The 22,909-nt window shown below is 36.1% G+C and overlaps 2 protein-coding genes across 3 annotated transcripts; both read left to right on the top strand.

The window, feature by feature from the left end:
• The first annotated feature begins 6 nt into the window (after nt 1-6).
• LOC116174971 (neurabin-1-like) lies at nt 7-7,834 on the top strand. 2 transcript variants are annotated; one of them, XM_031493012.1, is made up of 4 exons: nt 7-1,076; nt 1,240-1,375; nt 1,470-1,678; nt 6,476-7,834. In XM_031493012.1, the coding sequence occupies exons 1-4, from the start codon at nt 84-86 to the stop codon at nt 6,749-6,751; spliced, it is 1,614 nt and encodes a 537-aa protein (XP_031348872.1). In that variant the 5' UTR covers nt 7-83; the 3' UTR covers nt 6,752-7,834. The 2 variants fall into 2 exon arrangements, with proteins under 2 accessions (XP_031348872.1, XP_031348871.1); XM_031493011.1 differs by having other exon boundaries at nt 1,434-1,678.
• A 2,404-nt stretch (nt 7,835-10,238) lies between these two features.
• On the top strand, nt 10,239-12,068 carry LOC116174973 (protein disulfide-isomerase-like). Its single transcript, XM_031493013.1, has 4 exons — nt 10,239-10,486; nt 10,622-10,819; nt 10,869-11,137; nt 11,186-12,068. The coding sequence occupies exons 1-4, from the start codon at nt 10,306-10,308 to the stop codon at nt 12,008-12,010; spliced, it is 1,473 nt and encodes a 490-aa protein (XP_031348873.1). The 5' UTR covers nt 10,239-10,305; the 3' UTR covers nt 12,011-12,068.
• The last annotated feature ends 10,841 nt before the right edge of the window (nt 12,069-22,909 follow it).

The raw sequence follows: 22,909 nt of genomic DNA, 5'->3' as shown, positions 1-22,909 counted from the left end.
AGTTGAAACAGACCCATCAAAAACTAAAAGAAGCCGAAAATAAATTGAACGTTTCGAGAAAGGAAGTCATCACATATCAGAATATGCTGGAACAGTCTCAAGGCCAGTACGTAGTGCTCGAAAAGAAATACACCAAAGCAAAACGCATCGTTCGCGAATTTCAGCAGCGAGAGTTGGATATGATTCACAGGGAAGAATTTTATCAGCAGCTCTTGCAGGAGAAGGATACAGAGTATAATTCGTTAGTCAAAAATCTTAAAGATCGAATAATCGCGCTGGAACAGGATTTACTGGATACGCAACAGAAGGCGGGGGTCCCCGTTGGTTTACCGTACGATAGCATCTCACTCAAGCAACTCACGCCGCAATTGATGAGGCGGCAACCTCCCAAGCCGCTTTTTCAAACTTTAGACGCCGAATTATCCGACACCGAAATATCGGATACAAGTCCGGAAGATGGCGACAAGACCGCTACGGTCGAACGAAAGTTGCCAATTAAAGAAGAGTTCGATAAAGCAGTGCCCCCTCACGAACTTCTAGACATATCGGCTAGTAAAAGTAAAGCGGAGCTGGCAAACAGAGGCGCCTTGGCGAATAGGCAGCTACCAAGTGGTAAAAAAGGATCTCTTAGTAACAGTAGCTCAGACTACGGTCTCGATGAGAGTTACAATTCGACAGACGATCTCTCGGAGATTGGTTCCCTAAATCAAAATGATGGTTATACGTCCGAAACAAAATATAATAATAGTGTCATAAGGCCTAGCACGTTAAGCACAGAGCAGTCGCAGTGCAATAACTCCCAAAGTGCAATTTATAGTGTGCAAAACCATTACGGATATTCACAAAATAGTGTTCAGTATACAAATCAGCAAACCTCACAGTACAATTCACAGAATCAAACATATAGTGTACAGCAAAATAATCAGCATATGAATACAAATGTTTTGTATGCCAGAGTACAAAAGGGTACCACTCACCAGCACCAAAGTAGTCCGGATCCTTGGCTAGGAGTTCCGAATAAGAGTGCGAGTTTAGGGTTTTGTCCGCCGCCGTCGCTTGCGGAGCAGTTAAAGCAAGTAAGTATTAATCAATTTCATTTAAGGTAGTAATACCATTTGGTATATGGAATGAGCGCGGTTCAGCATAGGCTCAATGTGAAAAACAAGTGCTTTTAGGCGATCAAGACAGTATTGTTGCACTGTCTCAGAAGGTGTAAAATGTGATCTGTTATTATTTTAGGTACTGGCCGAAAGAGAGAAACGAATAGGTAGCGAGAGCGTGAGCAATTCGACGGACGATTTGAGCGAAAAAAACAAAACGGCGCAACACTTACTAGAGGAGATAAGGCAAGCAGTAAGCGAAGCGAATGCTCGGGGTGAGTTGCTTGTCCGCTGGGCAAAGTAGTTGCTTGAGAAAGTCAATTTTTATTCCAGTGAAAAAAGTTGTGCCAGTAACACTATCACCCCCAGGTACGACGCCTTGGCAACAGCAGGGCGCTACGTCGCCCACGCCGCCGTCGCCCTCCAGTTTATCGTCGGGTTCGGTTTCTCCTTCTAGACATGATTCGTCGTGGACACATCCCTCTGATCTCAGTTTATCTTGTTCGAGTATTAGTAGCGAGAAGCGAGGCTCACATTTTTGGCAATCCGCTCCGGTTTCAGAGTGGAGCAAAGAACAGGTGAGTTGCTCGAAATCGGGGCACATGTAGGTTATGATGTTTCTGACTTTTAAATTTTCTTGAAAAAAACTTTAAAGCCTGAAAAATCATAAACATCCGGAATAACGCATGACTTTGATGTCATAACCTGAAAACGCGTGTCGCCGAATTACTATGCACAAAGAATTATTGTGAAACGAAAAGTAAAACAATTATAAGTTGATGTTCCTGCCATTTACCATGAGGCAAAAATGTGTGTACCTCATGCCAGGTACTTTTTGCGCATTCAAGTTGATCAGAAAAAAAAATGGCTCAACTCTCTGTCACTTGATTTTTGCCTGGTAAAATGATGTGCCCTGATTTGTGAAAAAGTGAAATGTTGTGCCTCACATGTTGATTGTTTTTTAATGTTGTAGTAGAATGGATAACCCTAAACAACAGAAGCATCTTTATAATTATTTTGGGGTGGTTAAAAGGAGAGCAAGGAAAGGATAAGACTTAAAGAAAGTGTTCGTTGGATTCCGAATTTAGATAAAAGGCTGGTCCAAAGTCCATTGCTCAGTTAGGCTTTATTTGAATTATATCTCTTGATTATGAGTTGCCCATTCCTAAATGCCTCCAAGCCACCTCACACTTGATTCATATTTATGAATGTAAGAAGGGAAAGCATTTCTCTTCTTGTTTCAGCCGCAATGCAGGGCAGCTTATAATATAGTAAATATTAGTAAATTATAAGTAACAGTGATTGTAACCATGTAATATGGATTTTTTGATATTAACAAAATAACTAGAACGGAACGTGGCAACAGGAGCACTGTTCCCAGTTATAAAAGTGCACACCCGATCAGGAATAGCTGCAAGGACACTATTAAGCATAGCAACAGTAGGTTTTGACCCATAAAGTGTGGTAAGGGAAGCTGAACATTTGAGATTCTGTCAGTATATTGAAATAGGACCAGTTCAAGCTGATGGTGGCTCTGGACAGTAGACCAAGTAACGCTTAAAGGTCCTCCTCCCTCTTGCGTAAATTTTAACTTTGAACATACAAATCTCCCATGTTCAATTCTTAAATATACAAGTCAATGCATTGATATGCCTGACAGTTATGCAACCCACCTTACACACAAATTTGACAGCAGTGTAAACAAAAGAAACTTCATTTTAAGAAAGACGCGGTAGAAGGCTTTGACCTTCACTGTGATTGGTTAAGCACGAGTCAGTATTACGCTGCAAAATAAAACGAGTAAGGAATTTTGTAAGATAGTACTTTCTATTGCTAATTAAACTGTTAAACTGTCATTAGCTGTTAACGTCCAAAATCCAAGTGTGAAATCGTGTGATTTATTTCTGTTCGCAGTGCTGGATATTTCTACTTTGGTGCTGTTTTACATTTTTCCTGTGTGTGCTTATCTTCAAACACAGCGCCATCTACTGCCTTCCATGAATGCAGTATAGTAGTTATATACTATTCATCTGATTTGTTTAGTGGATTCGACTTATTAACTGTAAAACTGTCTTTAAAGTAGTTTTATAGTGTCTTTTCAGTTACTGGAACTTTACGCATTTCCTCTGAATTGGCAAATTCAATACAGACATATGTGAAATTTCAAATTCTCTAGCTAAAACGCTAGAATATTTAACTTCATTTGTACAATTAAAGCAGGTTTTTTGTTCTAGTGTAATGTTCATTAAAAATTCAACCATGAACATTAAATTTTTAGCGCATTTTTGCAAATTTATTTGTAAAAATGTAGCTTTTAATCTCACTTTGGCTGGCTGGCTGGTTGGCAGTAAATGCGAGCCCGTAGAAGAACGCTTGTAAAAAGACGAGGAGTGTACATGTACCTAACGGGACCGCGTAATTAACAACTTTAGGGACGGGTGTACATGATGTGGGGTCGACGACATCTGGGCGCCATCCCCGCGCGTGTTATTCTAACCGGGAGATTTTTCAGATCTTTCCTATCTTCTAATACAATTTTTCTCCTATGGTTTTCAAGTAGACATCGTCAGAATGATCTTGTCAACGTCCTAGGGGCGAAATGAACTACCTTTTGCACTGCGCGCTTCGAGGGGTAGTCGACTCTGGGCGCCCGTACGATTCTTAGAGCTCGAATCGCGGTTTCTCTTTCTCATGTCGCCAATAGAAGCTCGGGCTATGAGAAGTTCCCAACAAATGCGTATAATTTTGGCCCGGGTTTTTAGTGGAATCTGGCAAAATGCGAATTGGGAGTGAACGTGACGTCGGAACTGTGTACCGACTTGCAGGTGCATGGGAAGTGAGAAGCGGGTATCGATAAAGTGAATGTGGTAGCCTTCGACAAGATATTATTGATGGTGGAGTCAAAACTGTCTAATAGAATACTGATCTTCCATACAAAAATACAATCCCTTCGATCTCACACGAGGACTGATAATTTTTTTTGGTAATTATATGTGCTGCTTTAGTACGGCCTGCAGCAAAGAAATGGAAGTCTTCATTCATCATACACTGTTTTTGTTTTATATCTTTTGAAAGTAATCAGACCACTTTGTGCCTTGGGTTACTAAAAAGCACTGAATGTATAATAGTGTCTGTGTAGATTGCTATGTGCAATGGCAATGGCAAACTAACTAATTATAATTTTTCCAAGGCACGCTCGACATCCGCTACTAAGAAAAATCTCGATAAGACTTAAATTGACTTCCCTTCTCACATAATCCTGGGCACAAATAGACAAATTTGACATGAGAACTCTTATCTGGATCGTAATTTGGGTTCGATTAAACACACAATAGATCATTTACAAACAAAATAAAATTTATTTAACGTTCACCAATAAATGAGGCATTCAGCGTCTATAGACAGATACCACACAACAAGGGATCGATTGAAACAATTAAAGAAATCTTAATTACCTTCAAGTGTTAGTAATTCAAAACTTCACTTTCTTACTTGCACTTAATTTTCGATTTGGACGACACGGACCTTGTTTTTCTATCAGTAAATATAAATACTTTCAAAAACAAAATAAAGGCATTTTTAACTGAAAAGCCCTTGTACAATATTAAAGATTTTCTTAACATTGACGTTAAATTATACATTTTGATGTTTCTTGAAGTTTACGTTTTATATTTTATGTTTATATGTATTGTTCTGCTTTTATAACGCGTGTAAACATTACTTTTAATGTACTTGCACAATGAATATATTATTAGTACATGTAAAATTTTCTCTTTGATGATGGAAAAAACAACCTTGCATTTAACCGATAAACGCACGAATGACAAAACACACAGACTATTCACTTTTATCATTAATCGCGACGACTTAATTCTCTTGAAACATTCTTAACTTCCTTTCACAAAACCTTACAATTAAAAAGACTGACTGTCTTTTCAAAAAGCTTCGATAACGGTAAAACTGCCAAACACACAAAACAAACTATTAACGATTAGATGAATCGACAATAACCCAATTTTAGAGTTAGAGATAGACATACAATTATCAGAAAATAACAACAAAGTGAATTCGTATGTTTACAATCGCGTATCGCCTAAACGGCTGAAGGAGTAAACAAAATGCAAACACAGTTGAGCACACATGAAAATTTGCTTCAACGCACAGCATTGCCTTTGGTAGGACATTATCAGTCCCCCTCTTCCATAATCTTAACATTCTACCATTCTAACTTTGTACAGGGTGCTCTCCTTTTACTGTACTAGGAAGATGAAGGTTGCAGAAGGTTCATTTTTGTATATAACTTTCGTTCAGATCTTGTGGCAAATTTGGTGTGGGTTTGTCCAAAGCTGTGAACGCCCAACATCAAGTAGAGAGACAGTCAGACAAATATTGCCTTTTATATACAGGGTGGTGACTTGCGTAACGCATCATAGGGATTTCAATGTAAAATTCATAACATGCGATTATTGGCTCCCCAAATTATTTTAGAGCAAAAATGTATTAAGGTTTTTTCTAGAAACAAATTTTTTACGTCAATAAACCGTATTAGTTTTAAATTTTTTGCATAATAAAGACGGAAAATTGGAAAAATAAAACCCCCATCTTTTCAATAATCTGTGATGCCATGGAATTTTATAATAGAAAAGCTACGCCAATATCCGTCATGCCATGGAATGTCTGCTATAAAACAAATCAAATTCTATCAAAAAGTATTATATTAATTTAGAACAGCGAATTCAACATAAAGAAAAACCAAATTACTAAAAACGGTTTCCTAATACAACAATTTACAATAAATGTTCGAATAAGTCCCCATTAAATGCAAGACAGTAACCAAGGCGATCATAAAATCCATTTCGAACGGCTGCTAATTGATAATTGGATATCTTTTTGTTTTAGAAAATTCCATGGCATCACAGATTATTGATAAGATGGGGGTTTTATTTTTCCAATTTTCCGTCTTTATTATGCAAAAAAATTGAAAACTAATACGGTTTATTGACGTAAAAAATTTGTTTCTACAAAAAACCTTAATACATTTTTGCTCTAAAATAATTTGGGGAGCCAATAATCGCATGTTATGAATTTTACATTGAAATTCCTATGATGCGTTGCGCAAGTCACCACCCTGTATACATTATACACACTAAAATAACTTTTTTAAAATATGGCAAAATCCACTTTGCACAATTTCCATAAAACTTCAGGGCAGTTTTTGTTTGTTATTAACTTCAAATGAAAATTAAATAATCCAAACCTGTATCATCCATAAAGAAAAAACCGTAATCTCTGTTTTTGGAGAAACGGCAAAGGCAATTAAAACCAAAAAATCTCCATTCGTTGTTGACATGTTATTATTGACTCTTATGATTCAGGTGTGCCATTGGCTGCTAGCGCTCGGCCTCGAGCAGCACATAACGAAATTCCTCGAACTGCAAGTGAACGGTACCGCTCTCATGCAACTAACCTCGGCCGATTTTAAGATACTGGGCATTTGCGGTGACGATAAAAATCGGCTCAAACGAAAGATAAAGGACCTAAAGATGCAGGCCGAAAAGGAACGGAAGCAGATCGAGAAAGACAGGAAGGAGAAGGAGAAGTTGCAGAAGAAGGCGGATAAGATGGCGGAGAAGGCTAGTAAGAAGAAATAAATATTTTTTGTGCGCATAGGACTAAATTAATTAATATTATTGTTTAAAGCCAAATATTGACTTGTAAATGGTTATAGTGTAAGGTATAGTAGATTATTGGTGCATACTGTTTTTGTACCAGACCTGCCATATTAAATAACGTTTAAGAAAGTATGTTAACTATTTACAAGTGGGAGGTTATGTAGTAGAGTTAAGGCCGATTGGATGCGAGGATTTAGTCAAAAGTGTAACCACAATGATACTTACGTGTTTTAGAAGTGGCGATTCTTAGTTGTAGGCTACAAGTAGTGCTCGTGGTTACTATTAGAATTGCGTTAACTTTGTACGCATCGTATACTGAGTATTCTAAACAATTTGCTGTATACACTGCGATTGATTTAAATTAACGTTTTAAATTTATACATCACTTTTATTTATTGACGAATGAAATTTTTTAATGTGCATCACCAATTTATTTAAACCATTTGTATTAGATTCACTAAAAATGTAAGATAGCTGTCAATCACACTGTATATAGATTTTTATAATTATTTTTAAACTTGATTAGGAATAAAGTTCGTGTACTGAGGTAAATGTTGCATACTCTTTAATGTAACGGTACTAAAATCTTTAACTGTATTAATTCGGTACTTAGATTTTCCGCCATACACAGGGTGTTTGGAAATGATTACTCTGCGCCTTGCTTCTATTGTTCCTTTTTTCAATTTTAGCTCATAATTTTAATTTGTGATCTTTGTAAAGTACTAATTTATTGAGTTTTTAAATTTTTTTTGTTCTTGTTTGTTTTAGATGATTATTTTAATTATTAATGTAAATTGCTGCTGCAGTATTCTTAAATTTTTTAATTGTTTCTAGCTAAAAGCGACTAATGCGCATTTGTTATCTTTAAATTTTGTGTTAATTAATTAATAGTACAAAACTCGAGTCACATATATTTCTACACATAGTGCACAGTTTTTATTTGGGACCAAATATGTTTAATTTCATTATAATTTATTTGCTCAATTTGAGTTATCAGTTTACACATATCAAATTTGTTTTTACTGGCAGCTTATTTTATTCACATGTACCTAATTGTGATTTGTTTAAATTTTATATTTAATTATAAATATTTTAAACAATGTATAGAGTTCAATATAAATAATAACCAATTTGTAAAGACGTGGTTTGTGTTAACTTTTTATTTATAGTTCTTTTACAGCTTCTTCATAGTGTAACTGTGTCTATTGCATTAATGTAAAATCATAACGTGTAGAGAAATGCTTAAGAAAGATAAAAGTTTTGTTTTGGCATACAAACAGGTGAACATATTGACAACGCATTTAATTCAAATTGTGAAATCTGCAATTCAAAATACGCCGTCACTGTCAAGTGTAGCCATTGGGACAAAAGGCCCCACCTGCTGCCTGCTGTAGCGTTTATATCAAGGCAGCGGCGAAGAAACGCCGAAGCAAACACGACAATGCGCGACGGCGTGCGAACCCTCCCACACGAATCCCCGCCGGAAAACTTGCACTTCCACGTTGCAATTTTAGATTGTGTAAGTTTGGTTGCCTAAGTGGCAGTAAGCTTCCGATTATCATTAATTTTGTCTGTGATTTTATCTATCCAACAAAACCATCATTTCATTTAAAAACTTCACCTCAAAAAGGCTGCACGTAGAACAGCCCTACTTGTTTGGAATTGTTTCTATTCCAAAGAATTACATCTACCAACCCATCTCCAGCACCTTCAATGCCGCCGTGGAGATCATACCTACTCGAAGCGCCCAACTCCACCCTACAACATTAGTTGCTTTTCAAATTCGATGCGCTGGATTGTCTTCTGGTATTCGGATACTTCGACGAGTTCTTACTAAAATTTGTTAGCCTCAAGTCCAATGATATAAAGAAAATAAACAATAGTATTTATTTATGTACTAACGAAACGGTTTGTATTCTGGTAATAACTGGAAGAAAACTACAAGTTAGACAGTGAGTAAGGCACCTGAGATGGATAAAATTAAGGACACTGTGATGGCAACAGCAAAAAAGTTTGTGGATTTCGATGGCTTCAGGAATAGGCACTTGTAGTCCAGTCAACCTGTGTCGTAAAACACCCGTTGAAGGAAAAAAATAGTATAAAGCTAATTTTTTCCCCATCGACTACTACCATTTAGACAAGTGTTTAGCTTTTTACTACTAGCGCTGAATGAAAAAAATATAATTTAGCACATCTTGCCGCCGAAGCAGTTACGGGGGTGGTAAAAAGTGTAGTCAAAATTGAGCTAGGACACCTAATTCCGTGATTGTCTTCGACATTCAACTGTAGGCTAGAAACCCCGAACGAGGGGCGACGCTACCTATCTTGCGGGGGCGAGATTATGCTAATCAAAACTCTTCGGTTTAGAATCTACGTGTGATATATGAGTGGCGATTCAATCATTTCCACATATTTTTACCATAGTTAAATTTTCCCACAAGGCCATGTAATTTTCTATCTTGCTTTTAACAAAAGGACTTTATTATGCACCAAAGATGAGTCACATCCTGTGTGTTTCACCCTTTTAGAATCTTGGTACCTGCTTACTTGACTCATAATTTCCAAAACTTGTTTTTAACCTATAAGTTACCTCTTGAAGTCTACATGCTACTTTTTGTGATGTTATAATTTTATGTTACGCATTCACATCATTACAAACAATTAATTTAAGTACACAATATTTAATATTAATTTGAGGGCTTGTTTTTTTTATTGGTAAGTCCTTTTTTCCCCAGCCGATTTCTATTTTTATTCGGTGAACTACCATTTTCAAAGTGTATTTTTGCAATGTAATTTATTTCGACTTAAATTTCTGGGCTTTCACAATCTTAATAATTATGATCATTATTAAACAAACTTTTCACAATTTCAGTGTTTTATTTTACGTACCTTCCGTACTGTGCTTCAGGTCAAAGCGTTGTTTACATCTAACGGAAGGGGGCCCTGCCTTAGATGTTTTTTTATCACTTGCCACTTTTCAAATTTAAGCGGGATCTTGTTTAATTTTGGAGGGAATCTTCATTCGAGTGGCCATTTTTAAACGTTGCCGGGTTTATTTCCGTGTTCTTGTAGTGTGAAGTTAGCGTAGAACCTGGCGGTTAAGTAACTACACTACAAATCTTTGAATTTCATGTCACAATTTGTTATATTCTTTATATTTTGCCTAAATGTTGATGTTGGTTTATTAAAGCATAACGTGCTCCAAACTTTGATTTATGAGTAGGAGTACCTTGACTGAATCATGTTTGTTTGTTGTAATGTGTTTGCTATGTATTTACATTGTTTTATTAAGTATTTATTTGTGTGTTCACGTGGACGCACCGTAAGCAATACGATAAAACAATTCAAAACAGGTCTATTAACAAAAGATCATATTTGTATTCAACAAGTAGCAAGTCCCCTCAACGTACGTATATACATACGTCATCTGTGGTGGGGCATTCGGCGCAAGTATATGCACATTAGGACGGGGTTGTTATTTGCATACGTAGAATATTCTAATGTAATCGTTTTTGCTATTGGTCTGAATTGATATGCAATTAGTCAGTACAAAGATGTTTGAGAAATGTTTAATGCTGCTATTATGCTCACTTACTACCTTTATAACTACCTCAACAAGTGATGGAATTAAAATAGAAAGCGGCATTTTGATCTTAGATAAGGACAATTTCGAAAGGGCAATAACAGGAAATGAATACATTTTTGTTATGTTCTGTAAGTATTAATACTTATCTTTGACACTTTTAATTCAATTCAAGAATGCTTATCTCCATAGCTTTTTAATTCCATAATTAGCACAACTACATTGTAGCAATGCTTCTTCCGCATAAAACTGACCAATACTTTTAGATGCGCCATGGTGTAAGGATAGCCAAGAACTCGAACCGGAATTTACTAAAGCAGCCAAAGAGACATCTAACCTAAAGATACCCGTTAAGTTGGCAAAAATTAACGCGTCCGATGAAATTGAACTACGAGCAAAGTACCATATTTTAGGTTTTCCGGTGTTGCAACTGTTCAGGCGGGGCACCCCGTTGAAGTATCACGGTAATTTTTTTCCGAAGGTCTTCCACGTTTTAAAGTCACGTACTTAAAGGTAACCGAAACTCAAAGAAAATTGCATCATGGCTGAAAGACCAAGTGAGGCCTTCAGCCCGAGAACTTCGCACCATTCAGGAAGCTACCAAAACCGTGATAGGTGAAGATATGGTTATCATAGGCTTCTTTGAGGGACCTTCTGAGCAGTTGAAGAAATTTTTAAAAATTGCAGACAGTTTCGAACGTCCCCCATTTACATTCTCCTTTGATCGAGAATCTCGTTCGAAATTTGGTAATGCATCCCATCCAATTGTGTTGTTTAAAAACGTAAGGAAAGCACAACTTATTAACAATTAACGTTTGAGACACTTTCAGTTTGATTACAACAAGGCGGTGTTTGATGAAGAATTAACCTTAGAAAACGTTCAGACGTTCGTTAAAATTGAATCTTCATTGCTAATCACGGAGTTAAACGAAAAGAACGCGGACACCATTTTTCAAGGACAGGTACAAACATTCGTGCTTCTTTTCGCGTCGAAAAAAGCCCCAACCACTGACAGCGTGGTCGAGCTGCTGAAACCTTTCGCTCGAGAATACAGAAAAAGTATGACATTTCTTTTAATCAACACGGATGATAAAAGCAACATGGATACTTTGGAGTTTTTTAAATTGCGACTTCAGGACACGCCAACGGTTGTCATCGCAAGTCACAAAAATAATGCGGAGAAGTACAAAATGGACGCACCTCTTACAGGAGATAATCTCCAAAGATTTTTTCAAGACTTTAACTCGAAACGTCTGCCAAGGTTTTTACTAAGCGAGGAACTTAAGGATGACTGGAACAAGTCAGACGTCTACACTTTAGTGGGTTCTAATTTTGCGAGGGTCGCCCACGATCCGTCTGTCGACGTTCTTGTCCTCTTCTACGGGGATGAGTGCGAAAAATGTGGTGTTTGGACCGACGTTTTTTACCGGCTCGGAGAATATTACCGCGATCAACCTGGTATTATTGTAGGAAAAATCAACGTAGATTTAAACGAGTTTGATAAGAAACCGTTTCGTAAGGAACCGGAGGTTTTACTTTACAAGAAGGGCGACAATCGTGTTGTTCCTTACAAGGGCAAGCCTAATTTTGACAAAATAATTCAGTTTGTAAACTCAAGCAGAGAGGAAAGTAAGGCGGTTAAAGAGGAGCTTTAACTTGTAGTACACTTTTCATGATGCATTTGATGAATACAATATATTTTTTTTAAGTGTCTAATGTGCGTTTTAATAGGTATGTTGGTTGCGTTGTGGATGCTCCCTCAAATTTTTGAGCATTTCCTTGTGTAGGTGTACTTCTTTTTTCGCTATTAACGCTATTAACAGTTGGTAGGTATGTAGGTACCTAGTTTTCAAGTTATTGCATTTACCAAAATTTGTTTAATTTCCAATGTAATAATTGCAGCAATCACATTACTCTGAATTTTATTTTCTACACAACCACGCGTGGATTACTCGTAGCTACATTTAAGGTTTGGGATTGTGTTTTACGGTTATTGAAGGGTTACGTCAGCGTTCCAATTACATAGTAAATGAATATAATGAATTCGAAAACTGGTGGAATGTTACCTTGATTTTCTTTCACAGAAACTTTTTCTTTAGTTGAAACGTTCCGCATTAGTACTAGGAGTACATACTAATTAAATGAATACCCACTAGAAAGTACATAATCTCGGAATTAAAAGAGGCGGATCGATCTTTTGTCCCTTCCTACGAACATACCACTCAACTGCAACTCACTGGAAATCCTTTTCAATACCCATGATCCCTAAATCAAAAGCCAACCTCGCAAATGGTTTTTCCATGTAACAGGACGTCCTTAAAATCTTTTAATTCCCTTAATTCACTAACTTTCTTTTTTTAACACATTTCCCTCTCTTGTCCCAACTTCGATTCCACTTCCTTATTTGTTAGTTATAAAATAAACAAAATTCTCTTATCTAAAGTGCGTATCTGCAACAACATCGGTTCAGAAAATTGATTAACTTTTAGCGATAAGCAAAGCTTTTATCTACGACCGGAGAAAAACATGAGATAAACTTTTCAAATATTATGCAAATAATTTCGAGATGTTTCTTATTCTATAAAACGTAATTTCTTTACAATTAAATAAACTTAATCAACAAATTTTAATGCGGCTATAAAAAAAATTAAACATGGTCCAAACCACGTAAATTAACACAACAATATGTACCAATGTAGTGCGAGTATGGCCACAGAATATACCGCGTATCGTACTCCATATTCTGTGGTATGGCTTCTGTTTCCCTCTCTCTTCTAAAGCCGCAAGAATTACTTCCTAGTGCGCTTCGCTAAACGCATTTGCTACATCTAAAAAGACCACCAAGCATGCGTCACTCGTTTCCTACGTACGTTCATTGGAGAATTCTTAGCTCTTAAAGCACCCCGACGCCTAATTTATTTTAATATGCCCTTGACAGTCTTTCTATTATTTCTGTTATCGTCGTTAGCGGAATGTTCCCGTCTATGGTCTTTAATAAGCGCCCTTGGTCGTTCGTCCCTTACAAGCAACAGTTTGGTATCCTAATGCCAAACATCCCTATTATAGTCGAGTCGACCTCCTTTACGCCGAACATGTTTGTCCTTTTCACCCCAAGGAGTAACCTCGAAGACCTCATGGAACGCTGGCCCTGCCAAGTGATATCGGGGGCCCTCCCATTTCGCCCGTTTTTCTGTACGGCGTCGTCTCTTTGCACAATTGTGCCAATACGTTCCCGTGTCCACCTCGTCTCCTATTGCCTGTAGCACAGATTTAAATATACTACAGATGGATCATGCCATGTTAAATTCTGGCAACGGTGATTTGGATTTAAGCCTCTGGTGCGTTAAATCCAAACTAAATTAGTGTTATTCCGCGTCCACAAGGAAGCGCTGTAGAATGAATAACTTGCGCGTCGTTTACAACTGCAATAAGAAAGACATGAACTGTTGTGATAAACAGGAGTATCCGATTACACAGAGCCCAACAAATGTTGTATTCATATTGTATGTAACTGACCTTCCCCATTTACACTCGCAATTTTTCTGCTAGCATGCGTTTATGTTAGTTACACATACACATTCCTTTATATCGGAACTCGGAACGGCGAACCGACGACTGATTATACCTTATTCTGTCAAACCAACAAGATTTGTAATTATGCAGGATGTTTACCGTATAATTGATTTATTTTTGATTATAAGTAGGTACGGTATTTTGTGCGATTTAGGTTCTAATCCCTACATCTCTGATCACAGCTTGGCGTGTTCCGTGCTCGTATTTAGATTTTTATAGTATTTTTAATGATAAGACGATCTAAAAGCACAATTATGACGTAGACGAAGTTTTTATTAATTAATCAGAGGTGTTAGGCCTGTCTTTGTGAGAAACAACATAGGTACCTAACAATAGGCGTCTGAGAATTTAAGTCAAGTAAGCGAATATGAGTCGAATGTGAGATGTGACCAAAGTCCCGTTTTGAACGTGACAGTTCCGTTTTTAGTACACTTTCACTTTCAAAAAATAAAATGTACACACTTTGGCGCTCTTGATATGTCTACCTGTCTGTCTGTCTGAGTCATAAAGGCTCCGGAACTACACCACTTACAGACTTGGTATTGGTGTCATTCGATCAGAAATTAAAAATTATTTCATTTTTGTATTCTCATTACGGCATGAAATGTCCATAAGGGCTGTTAAAATCGAAAAAACAAATTTGAAAATGCACTCTTCGCCTTTGCTCACATGCGGATTAATGATTTTTTTCCTTATATATGCTGGTTGTCCACGACAATCACAACAGGGTTTTATTTCTAGAAAACATGGTTTTGCCTCAAACCATGGCTCTACAAAATTGTTTCTCGTCTTGGTCCATTATTTTTGACCACAGAAGGACGCGCAAATTCAAATCTTGGTGTTTGGATCCCAATCGGATATAATCGTTGAATATTGTAAGGAAGTATATTAACATTAAATGATTTAAAATCAAAAGTTGTGGGGTTTTTGTGGAGACAACGGTAACTGTAGGTAATTTTGGTGGCAAAAATAGTAAAAGGTGTCAACAAAGCCTTTGCAATGGAGGTCGTCCCTGAAATAAAAACAAAACTTATAGGGATTGTTGATTTGAGTTCACCATTGTTAAAATTGACTTATTTTTTTAACATTTATAGTGTTCGCATTGAAAAATACTCAAAGAGTTCTACGGCTTAGCTGATAGAAAGTATCAAAAACTGTTGGGTTACATTAAAACAAGGTGCCTAGCATTGATGTCTGCATTCGAAAGAGTTTTCAAAATATTGTTATGTGAAAACACTAGGTACTTTTTGAGTATCTCAATGTCTGAATATTTTGAAGTAATTGTTTGAAAATTTCAGCTCCGAAATTTGGTTGCCTTTTCTACACGCGCAGCCCTGTTAAAGATCGAGGCACAAAGCATAAAGCATTATCTGCAATTGAGGCTGTTAAATTAATCGCCCAAGGCTCTAAGGGATAATTTGGCTATGCGAAAAAGTTATTTTTTCTTCTCCGTTCCACTGGTAATTTATTGACGAAACTTTAAAAAAATTTGTGGTCAGTTCAAATACAAGTTAGCAGCGTGTAAATGGGGGATTCTTATAAGTGCAATTTCCGTTATGTGATTTTGATTATGATTTCTCTTGCAACTTGCGAGTTGCCATAACCAAATATTTCAAGATTCACATTATACGATTTTGTCGTACGACTTGTAAAATTGTATCTTGACGTGCAATTATGGGTTCGACCTCGGCCAAAACTGTAGAAGAAGATAGGAAAAACTAAAAATTACCACGTTAGTAAACCACGCGTGGGGATGGCGCCCAGATGTCGCCGTCCCCACATCATGTAGCCCCGTCTCTAAAGTTGTTAATTACACGACTCCGTATGAACACGTACACTCCTCGTCTTTCTACATGCGATTGTCTACAGGCCCTCATTTGCTGCCAGCCAGGCAGCCATCCAACCAGCCAGTCAGTCGGCCAAAGTGATATGAAAAGCTTCTATTAAGAACAAATGAAGATGCAATTAGAGTTTTGACATCGATCCTACTTTGCAAAAATGAGCTAAAAACTACCGGAGGCCTATGTCTGGTCCAGAATTGCAGTTAAAATTCGAATTTTCAAAAACAATTTTGGTTTCGTTATTTTTCTCTTAAAGAGACGCAGATACCAAATATTTGTGTGAGATCGAAAATGTCGCATCCCAGTTGAGACCCTATATTGGGGAAGTACCGCAGTAGACGTTACAATTTCCACGATATGTACGTGGAACCATTCTGTTCTTGGTATAGTCATGAATTTCTAAGGCTGCATGATAATGCGGAACAAAATAGTGAAGAAAGTACTTCGATATATTTTGAGACAGTAAATCCGTACGGGTTGTCAAAAAGCGCGGGGTGGCTATATTGCGACCGTTTTTGGACGTATCAAAATTTCATCAAACGTCAACGTTTTAGATCATATTAAGCAACTTTTAAAGAATAAAAATTTTTACTGTCTGTTTTAACTCGTGTGTACCTATGTACGTACATACGTTGGCAGATTAGACATAAAGGATGTAAACGTCATACTATTTTTTTTAAATAGCAATAACGCAAAATTTTTATTAAATTATTCGGAAGACTTTCTTTTTCTGTGTACAGCCTACACAAATTATGCTAGGTTTTATTATACAAATAAACTTTTTTTCAAATACATAGTAGCGCTAAATTTTTTATTTAGTTATTTGAAAGAGATTATTTTTCTTGGTTTAACCTACACAAATTTGGTTTTATTACAAAAAAATATATATATTAAATTCTCCGAAATACAGCAGCTTAGTGCGCGGTTACTAAAGATTTGAAAAGAATATTTAAAATTTATTGTCGGGGCAGATTGAAGGACTCTTCAGGCTACAACCTAAAAATATTTTCAACGAAATTGCAATTGTTATACAGGGTGATTTAAATCAAAGTTGCACTTTTTTTAAATATAACTCCCTGTTTTATAATTAGAATAGGTGTTTTAACTTTTAACGGCCTATTAATTACTGAGAGGCTTTAAAAATCGACAAACCTTGTGTATTATTAGAAATGGTTGAATTACAAAAATATGTATAAAAGGTAAATACGGCGTGCTTATATCGTTAGAAAGGTAATCAAATCCTACATTTGATGCAATAAAAAACTTGGTAGTTTCATTTAAAAAAATCAAGTTATCTTTGATTGAAATTTTGAAAATTTACAGTGATTTCTTTTAGCACAAAAAAAGTTTAACTTTGACCGTTCGGCGTATGTAGGTAAGCACACGTGATGATCAGTAATACTGCAGCGTCATGGCCTTCTAAGTTTTATGGAAACTTCGTTTTCAATTTTTACTGGACATCTATTTTTTGAAAAAATGACGCTCAGCCACTCATTTTAGATATCATGTGTAAATAAAGTCACACTAAAATTGACTAAGTAATCGAAATATGCAATAATATAGGTGAGTTCTATTTAAAAAATACAACTTTGATATAAATCACCCTGTATACATCATCGAGATTTTGTTTGATTCGGATTCCTGGTGCCTCAAAACATGTATTTGATGTATTCCCGTCAAAAAGGGAGGGATCATTTTTTACCCCACTGCAATACCTCCCTGACTGACATGCGGGTAGTAAAATTAAGTTAAAATAAACAAACAGATAACGAGTGAAGTTTTCGAGTAGTTGTAAAAAGCTGTTCTGCAAGAATTTTACACCTGGTTTCAATTTCATTTGGCGATGCCTTGAATGAACGTATAGACATATCAAAACTTTCGATTGATAGTAGTTGATTACAGAATTTTAATTTTCAGGCTGAAACTGAAACTACCATTCTATAGAAAAAAATTGTTCTTGGATTTTATTAATTTAAATTAAAGGAGAGAGAACGGCCACAGATACGCCCACACAAGGTCGTAATTGAACACAAACACACAATACAAAGAGCCACTGTTTTAATTACGAAGAAAAAATTCATATCATATTGCTTTTCAGCACCATCAATAGTAAAAACCTTCTATGCCATCGTTATACAGACTCCTGCTGATTATTTTAAGCTGAGACCCAAACTAAAACTTTCGATTTAATAAAATTCATATAGGTGCGCTAGCAACTGGAACGTTTGTTGTGTTTCCACAATCGCCTATCTCATGATCCATCTGTAGTATATTTAAATCTGTGATAATATTTATTGGACCAAAGCAAATATGCAACACCATTTTTGGAATTAGAATTTATTATACTACTAGATTTTCCCTCGCGACGTCGTATACTCGATTTTAACAGATGTATGATAACGAAAACGAAATGCAAAAATGTAAATACACGGTACGAACTAGGAAAACTGCAGGAAAACCTAATGCTGAATATCCGGCAGAATGCTCGAAACTGGTATAAGGAAATTTCCATCTCTGTCAAAGATGAAAAATTCTTACCTCAGCCCAGGTTCGAACACCTGACCTCCGGCTTTATACCCCAACACTCGACCATTAAATTACAAAGTCATGAAATATCCTGCTACTTAGTCAAGTACAAATCGTCATGTCTGCCAGTGAGATCCCGTGCCTTAAGGCTGGGAGGGGCGGTCAAAATGGCAAATTTTAATAAAACTTCCGACTTTCCGATTATGTTTACCTCCTGTGCCTTTATTTTGAACCCGGCGCAAAAAGTGTATGTGACTTTTTTGCACTGCTCATCAACACATATCTTTTTTATTTGTATTTAACATTTTTCGCTATGGCGCCGACTTTTCGAGAAAAGGGCAAATTTAAAATGTTGTACTTTTCGATAACAAGCACTCGTTCACGACGTTAGTAATTTAACTTAACCCTTTTTTCTAAACTTTGATTACAGGTGTCGCTTACGAACAAAGCACTGGGCAATATATAAGTAAATCTGTTCTGCGATCAAAATGTCGGATTTAGGTGGAGAGACTACTATTTTGGTGTCCCCATCACTTACAAAAGTAATTTAACGGCTTCATGTTCCATCTTCCACACCATGTGGCAATTCCAGATTCCTTCTAAAAAATTGCTAACCATAAGACGAAGAGGAAGTTACGTACTTTCAAACAAATATGTTTCTAAAGTTATTGACGTAGTCGTAGTAATTAGTTACTGCTATATCTTACCTTAGGAAGATTATTAATTAATAAAATTTGAGACACCTCAACGACACGAAGCAGTTTCTCAAGAGCTAGGTTTTGCGGTATTGATTGCTAGAATGGGTCTGATCCTTGAAAGCGGACATTTGATCCTTTATAGAAGCAGGTGATTGACTTCTACATTTTTTGTATCTATTCAGAAACGAGATCAGAATATAGCCATTATTTCGGTATCTACTTAGTACTCTCGGCTTGAAATTGTTTTTACCGTTAGGTAGAACGTTGGAGCGCTATACAAATATTAAGTCTCTGATTTTGGCTTTAGATGTGGCAGCTACAAGAATTACTTTAGGGTGTGCTTGCTATTCAGGGAATGTTTTCGATATAACAATGTCTATTTAAGTGTGAAAACAGTTAAGTAGAGCGTAAAATTAAAAAGCTAAATTTCCATTATTATACAGTGTTTTTAATTTTCTGCTTGTTCTTCATTTTCAATTCAGTAACATTGAAAGCAAAGGTACGGAAATTCTGTTTTCTGAACAAAATTGTATGTCGTAGGTATTTGATGATCATCATCATCTATATGCAGAATTTCCCCACAGCAGCTTTCTTAATTATGCATTTCTAAAAAAAATTAAATACTTTGGGAAATAGCATTTGCGCCTGTGTGCTAAGCGTGAGAGTTTAGAAAGCGGCATTGCAAGCTCACTTTGCTATCGGTTTCAGTTCGAACCCGTCTGCAAGTTTCGTGTTTCCACTTTATCTCGCGTCTGTGACGCGCGTGTTTTACGAAATCCCCTGAACTTCAAAAACTTTTGTTTTACGCTATAGCAGTGATACTCGAGTATTCGTTGTTTAGTGTCCAATTGAAAAAAATGTAAGGTGAAGTGCATAATTGAAGTTGAAGGTAGGCTGCTCTCTTTATAAATGTATTTTTAATACTCTATAGGCATTCTATTAATAATGTACCACGTACTTGTGTAGGAACCGTGTTTGCTTAATGATCCTGTGTACCTTACGTACTTGCAGGTACTTCAGTATATTCAATTACTTTGCATTTTAATGAAAATACAAGAGCAAATATTTGCGCACGAAAGCGGGTACTACGAAATTTATAAATGGAACTAAACCGAATAATGGTTATTTTCTGTTTATTGTTTTCGCTGTGTAGGTAACTTTTAATATCTATGGGAAACGTAAAAGGAAAATTAAAGAAGAGACAAGCCTTTTTTTAATACCAGAAAAAGTAGTAGTGCTGATTTTTAAATATAGTGTGATTTACAAAAAAAATTCGGTTTACTTTTAGAGCTCGTACTATGAACTTCTCACTTAAGGTATCAGGTGAACTAATAAATAAATTCGTCTCCTATGAGGCTTGTGAGCACTTACATAGGCACAACTTTTCTCATCAATTAAATTATTATCGTTTTTTTCGTTTGCAGCCCAACCTAAATCACTTCCATTCGATATAGACGTCATATAAGTTCTAAAGTATTATCAATGTGAGATCCCGCTAAGTGAAGTTTGAACTAAAACCAAGTATTTAGACTGAGTTGGATAAAGCGATTATGCGGTATATTGCGTACATATGTATAGCAAATTTGCACATCTTTATTAAACTTTTTATATTTTATGTCGACAGCTCAAATTGTTAAATTTTTGCAAAATATCGTATTTCGCAGATTTTACTACTTACACGGGACTGGGGAAATGTGAACACGCAGTCAACGTATCTTCAAAATATTAAAGTTATTTTAGTAAATTACAATGGCGCTTTAAAGATGTACGAAACATAGCCGTCTCATATGAGTTTGTACCATCAAAATTGAGAAAATATTATTAGCGTATGATAAGGTATTAGGATGAAATATAGATAATAACCAATAAGCTTTTTTTTTTATTAAAAACGCTTCCAATTTTAGAATCCACTTGGTCTTCAATTCGTACAATTGATTCAAAGTTGGATTCAACATATTTGCTGGTGAAGTTAAAGTCTGTCTAGTAACAACATGAACATTTAGCTCTAGTAAAGCTGTTGCTTGCATTTTTTTTATAAAACGACAGAATTATTATTGTTTGCGGTAATTTCATTCGTTTCTCAGTTTTGATTGACGTGTCACTCGCAGACACTCAAGACGAGTCGTCTGCTACAATAACTGAGATCGATTTCTTACTTCAACTTAGTGCTTTTGAACTAGAGGAATTTGACTACATATCGCACTAACTGCTAAAAATGATGTAACAAGCGTTCGCTTAAAGGAGATTGTGTGTAAATTTCGAACGTGGGATGTTAGACAATACTTACGTTGAGAATTCTAACATATGACGTAGCAAGTTCTAAAGCGTCACATTTATACGAATCACGAAATATAACATACAGAGCACATTCTCCGTCTTAACAATGTGTTTGCAATACCCAGTAAACCATCATAAAGCTATTCTTAATGCGATTTGGGTTGCACCATCGAAGCAAGAAACAAATGTTATACGCTAATTCAATCGGTTTCAGTAGATCAGCAGACTTTGCTATGGTTTATTTCCCCATTGGCTTCCATGGTAATTTCTATCAACTCGGCTTAACCACTTGAACTACCGTAAATCCCCATTGAGATGTTGCCGTCCGAAATATGTCAATTTCTCTCTACAAAACATACCATCGGTAAGTGTTTTTATTCCATAGACGCACATGTGACATAACATAAAGTTCTCACACCTGACCTACAATCAATCCGGAACTTTCAAACACACACATAAAGCTTGTGGCTCTCAGAATTGTTTTACTTGTTACGCGTGTTATATAAACAAAACCTATACATTATTCCTACGCCACTGACTAAAGTTTAGCATTAGTTGGCAACCAGTCCGGCCGTTTATGTTGGATCACAAGAACAAATTGAGCATAGCGATATCGGGATATTCCAGAAATATTGTTCTAATCGGAACACCTTACATGATTTAATGTTTTATATATTATAAAATTTTGTATAAAAAAGCCTTTAATACGTACCCATAACAATCTGTAAAGCATATCCTTAATAAACAATTTTGTAAATTTTACAAAAAAATACAAAAAATGAATATTTCACCAAGGAAAGTAATTAAAACTACAATCAAAAGAATTGAAATTAATATTTTGAACTCAATCGGTATAAAAAGAACCTGTTATAGTAATAAAGAACGGTTGCTTTGAATGAAATGGAAAATACCATTTTACAGTTGTATGAATTTAATGGCAAATAACTTTCGGCAGTCGGTGTCGTAGTCGTCGGAACAGTACAGTTGATCTAGACCGCCACCAGAAGTTGCTCCTTGCACGGTTGGTTACGGTTTCGGAAGCCTCAGTTATTTATCTCACTGTCACTGTTTTAAAACAGATGGCACACGGAATTGATAGCAATTTCTCAAAGCGTGAACGGAAGCATGACTTCAAATGACCAAAACAACCATTTTTCAACGCAAAATTTTCGTGGTTTATTATCACAATCACTTCCTAAAATTTACATTTCACAAATACCACTCGACTTGCTTAAAGTAACACGAAAAACACGTAAAAACAGATATACCTACATGTTTTTAAAATAATAAATTACAGCAATCTAAATCTAAAATAAAACCCCCGAATCAAACTTAATGTTCAATATACACCCTGATATACACTCTTTACTGAAACGAGAAAAAAAGTCCTTAATTGTTGGTTATGATAATAATTCAATTTCGAAACGATTCTGGTCGGTCCTAATTAGTGTTACGACGAACTTGACTAATGACAAAGTTGGATACCGAGATAACACAAAGACAATTCACAAACTTCACCTCAATTGTAGGTCATCGTTCCTTACTCTGCAAGAGTTTCAGCACTGCTTCTAGGACAAGCACCGATAAACTGTTTTTTTAAATAAATATTACTTGTGATTATGTCATGCATAACGTTACC

The sequence above is a fragment of the Photinus pyralis genome, unplaced genomic scaffold (assembly GCF_008802855.1).
Source record: "Photinus pyralis isolate 1611_PpyrPB1 unplaced genomic scaffold, Ppyr1.3 Ppyr1.4_LG6, whole genome shotgun sequence".
Classification (NCBI taxonomy): Eukaryota; Metazoa; Arthropoda; class Insecta; order Coleoptera; family Lampyridae; genus Photinus; species Photinus pyralis.
This window is presented reverse-complemented; position numbering and strand designations above follow the sequence as displayed.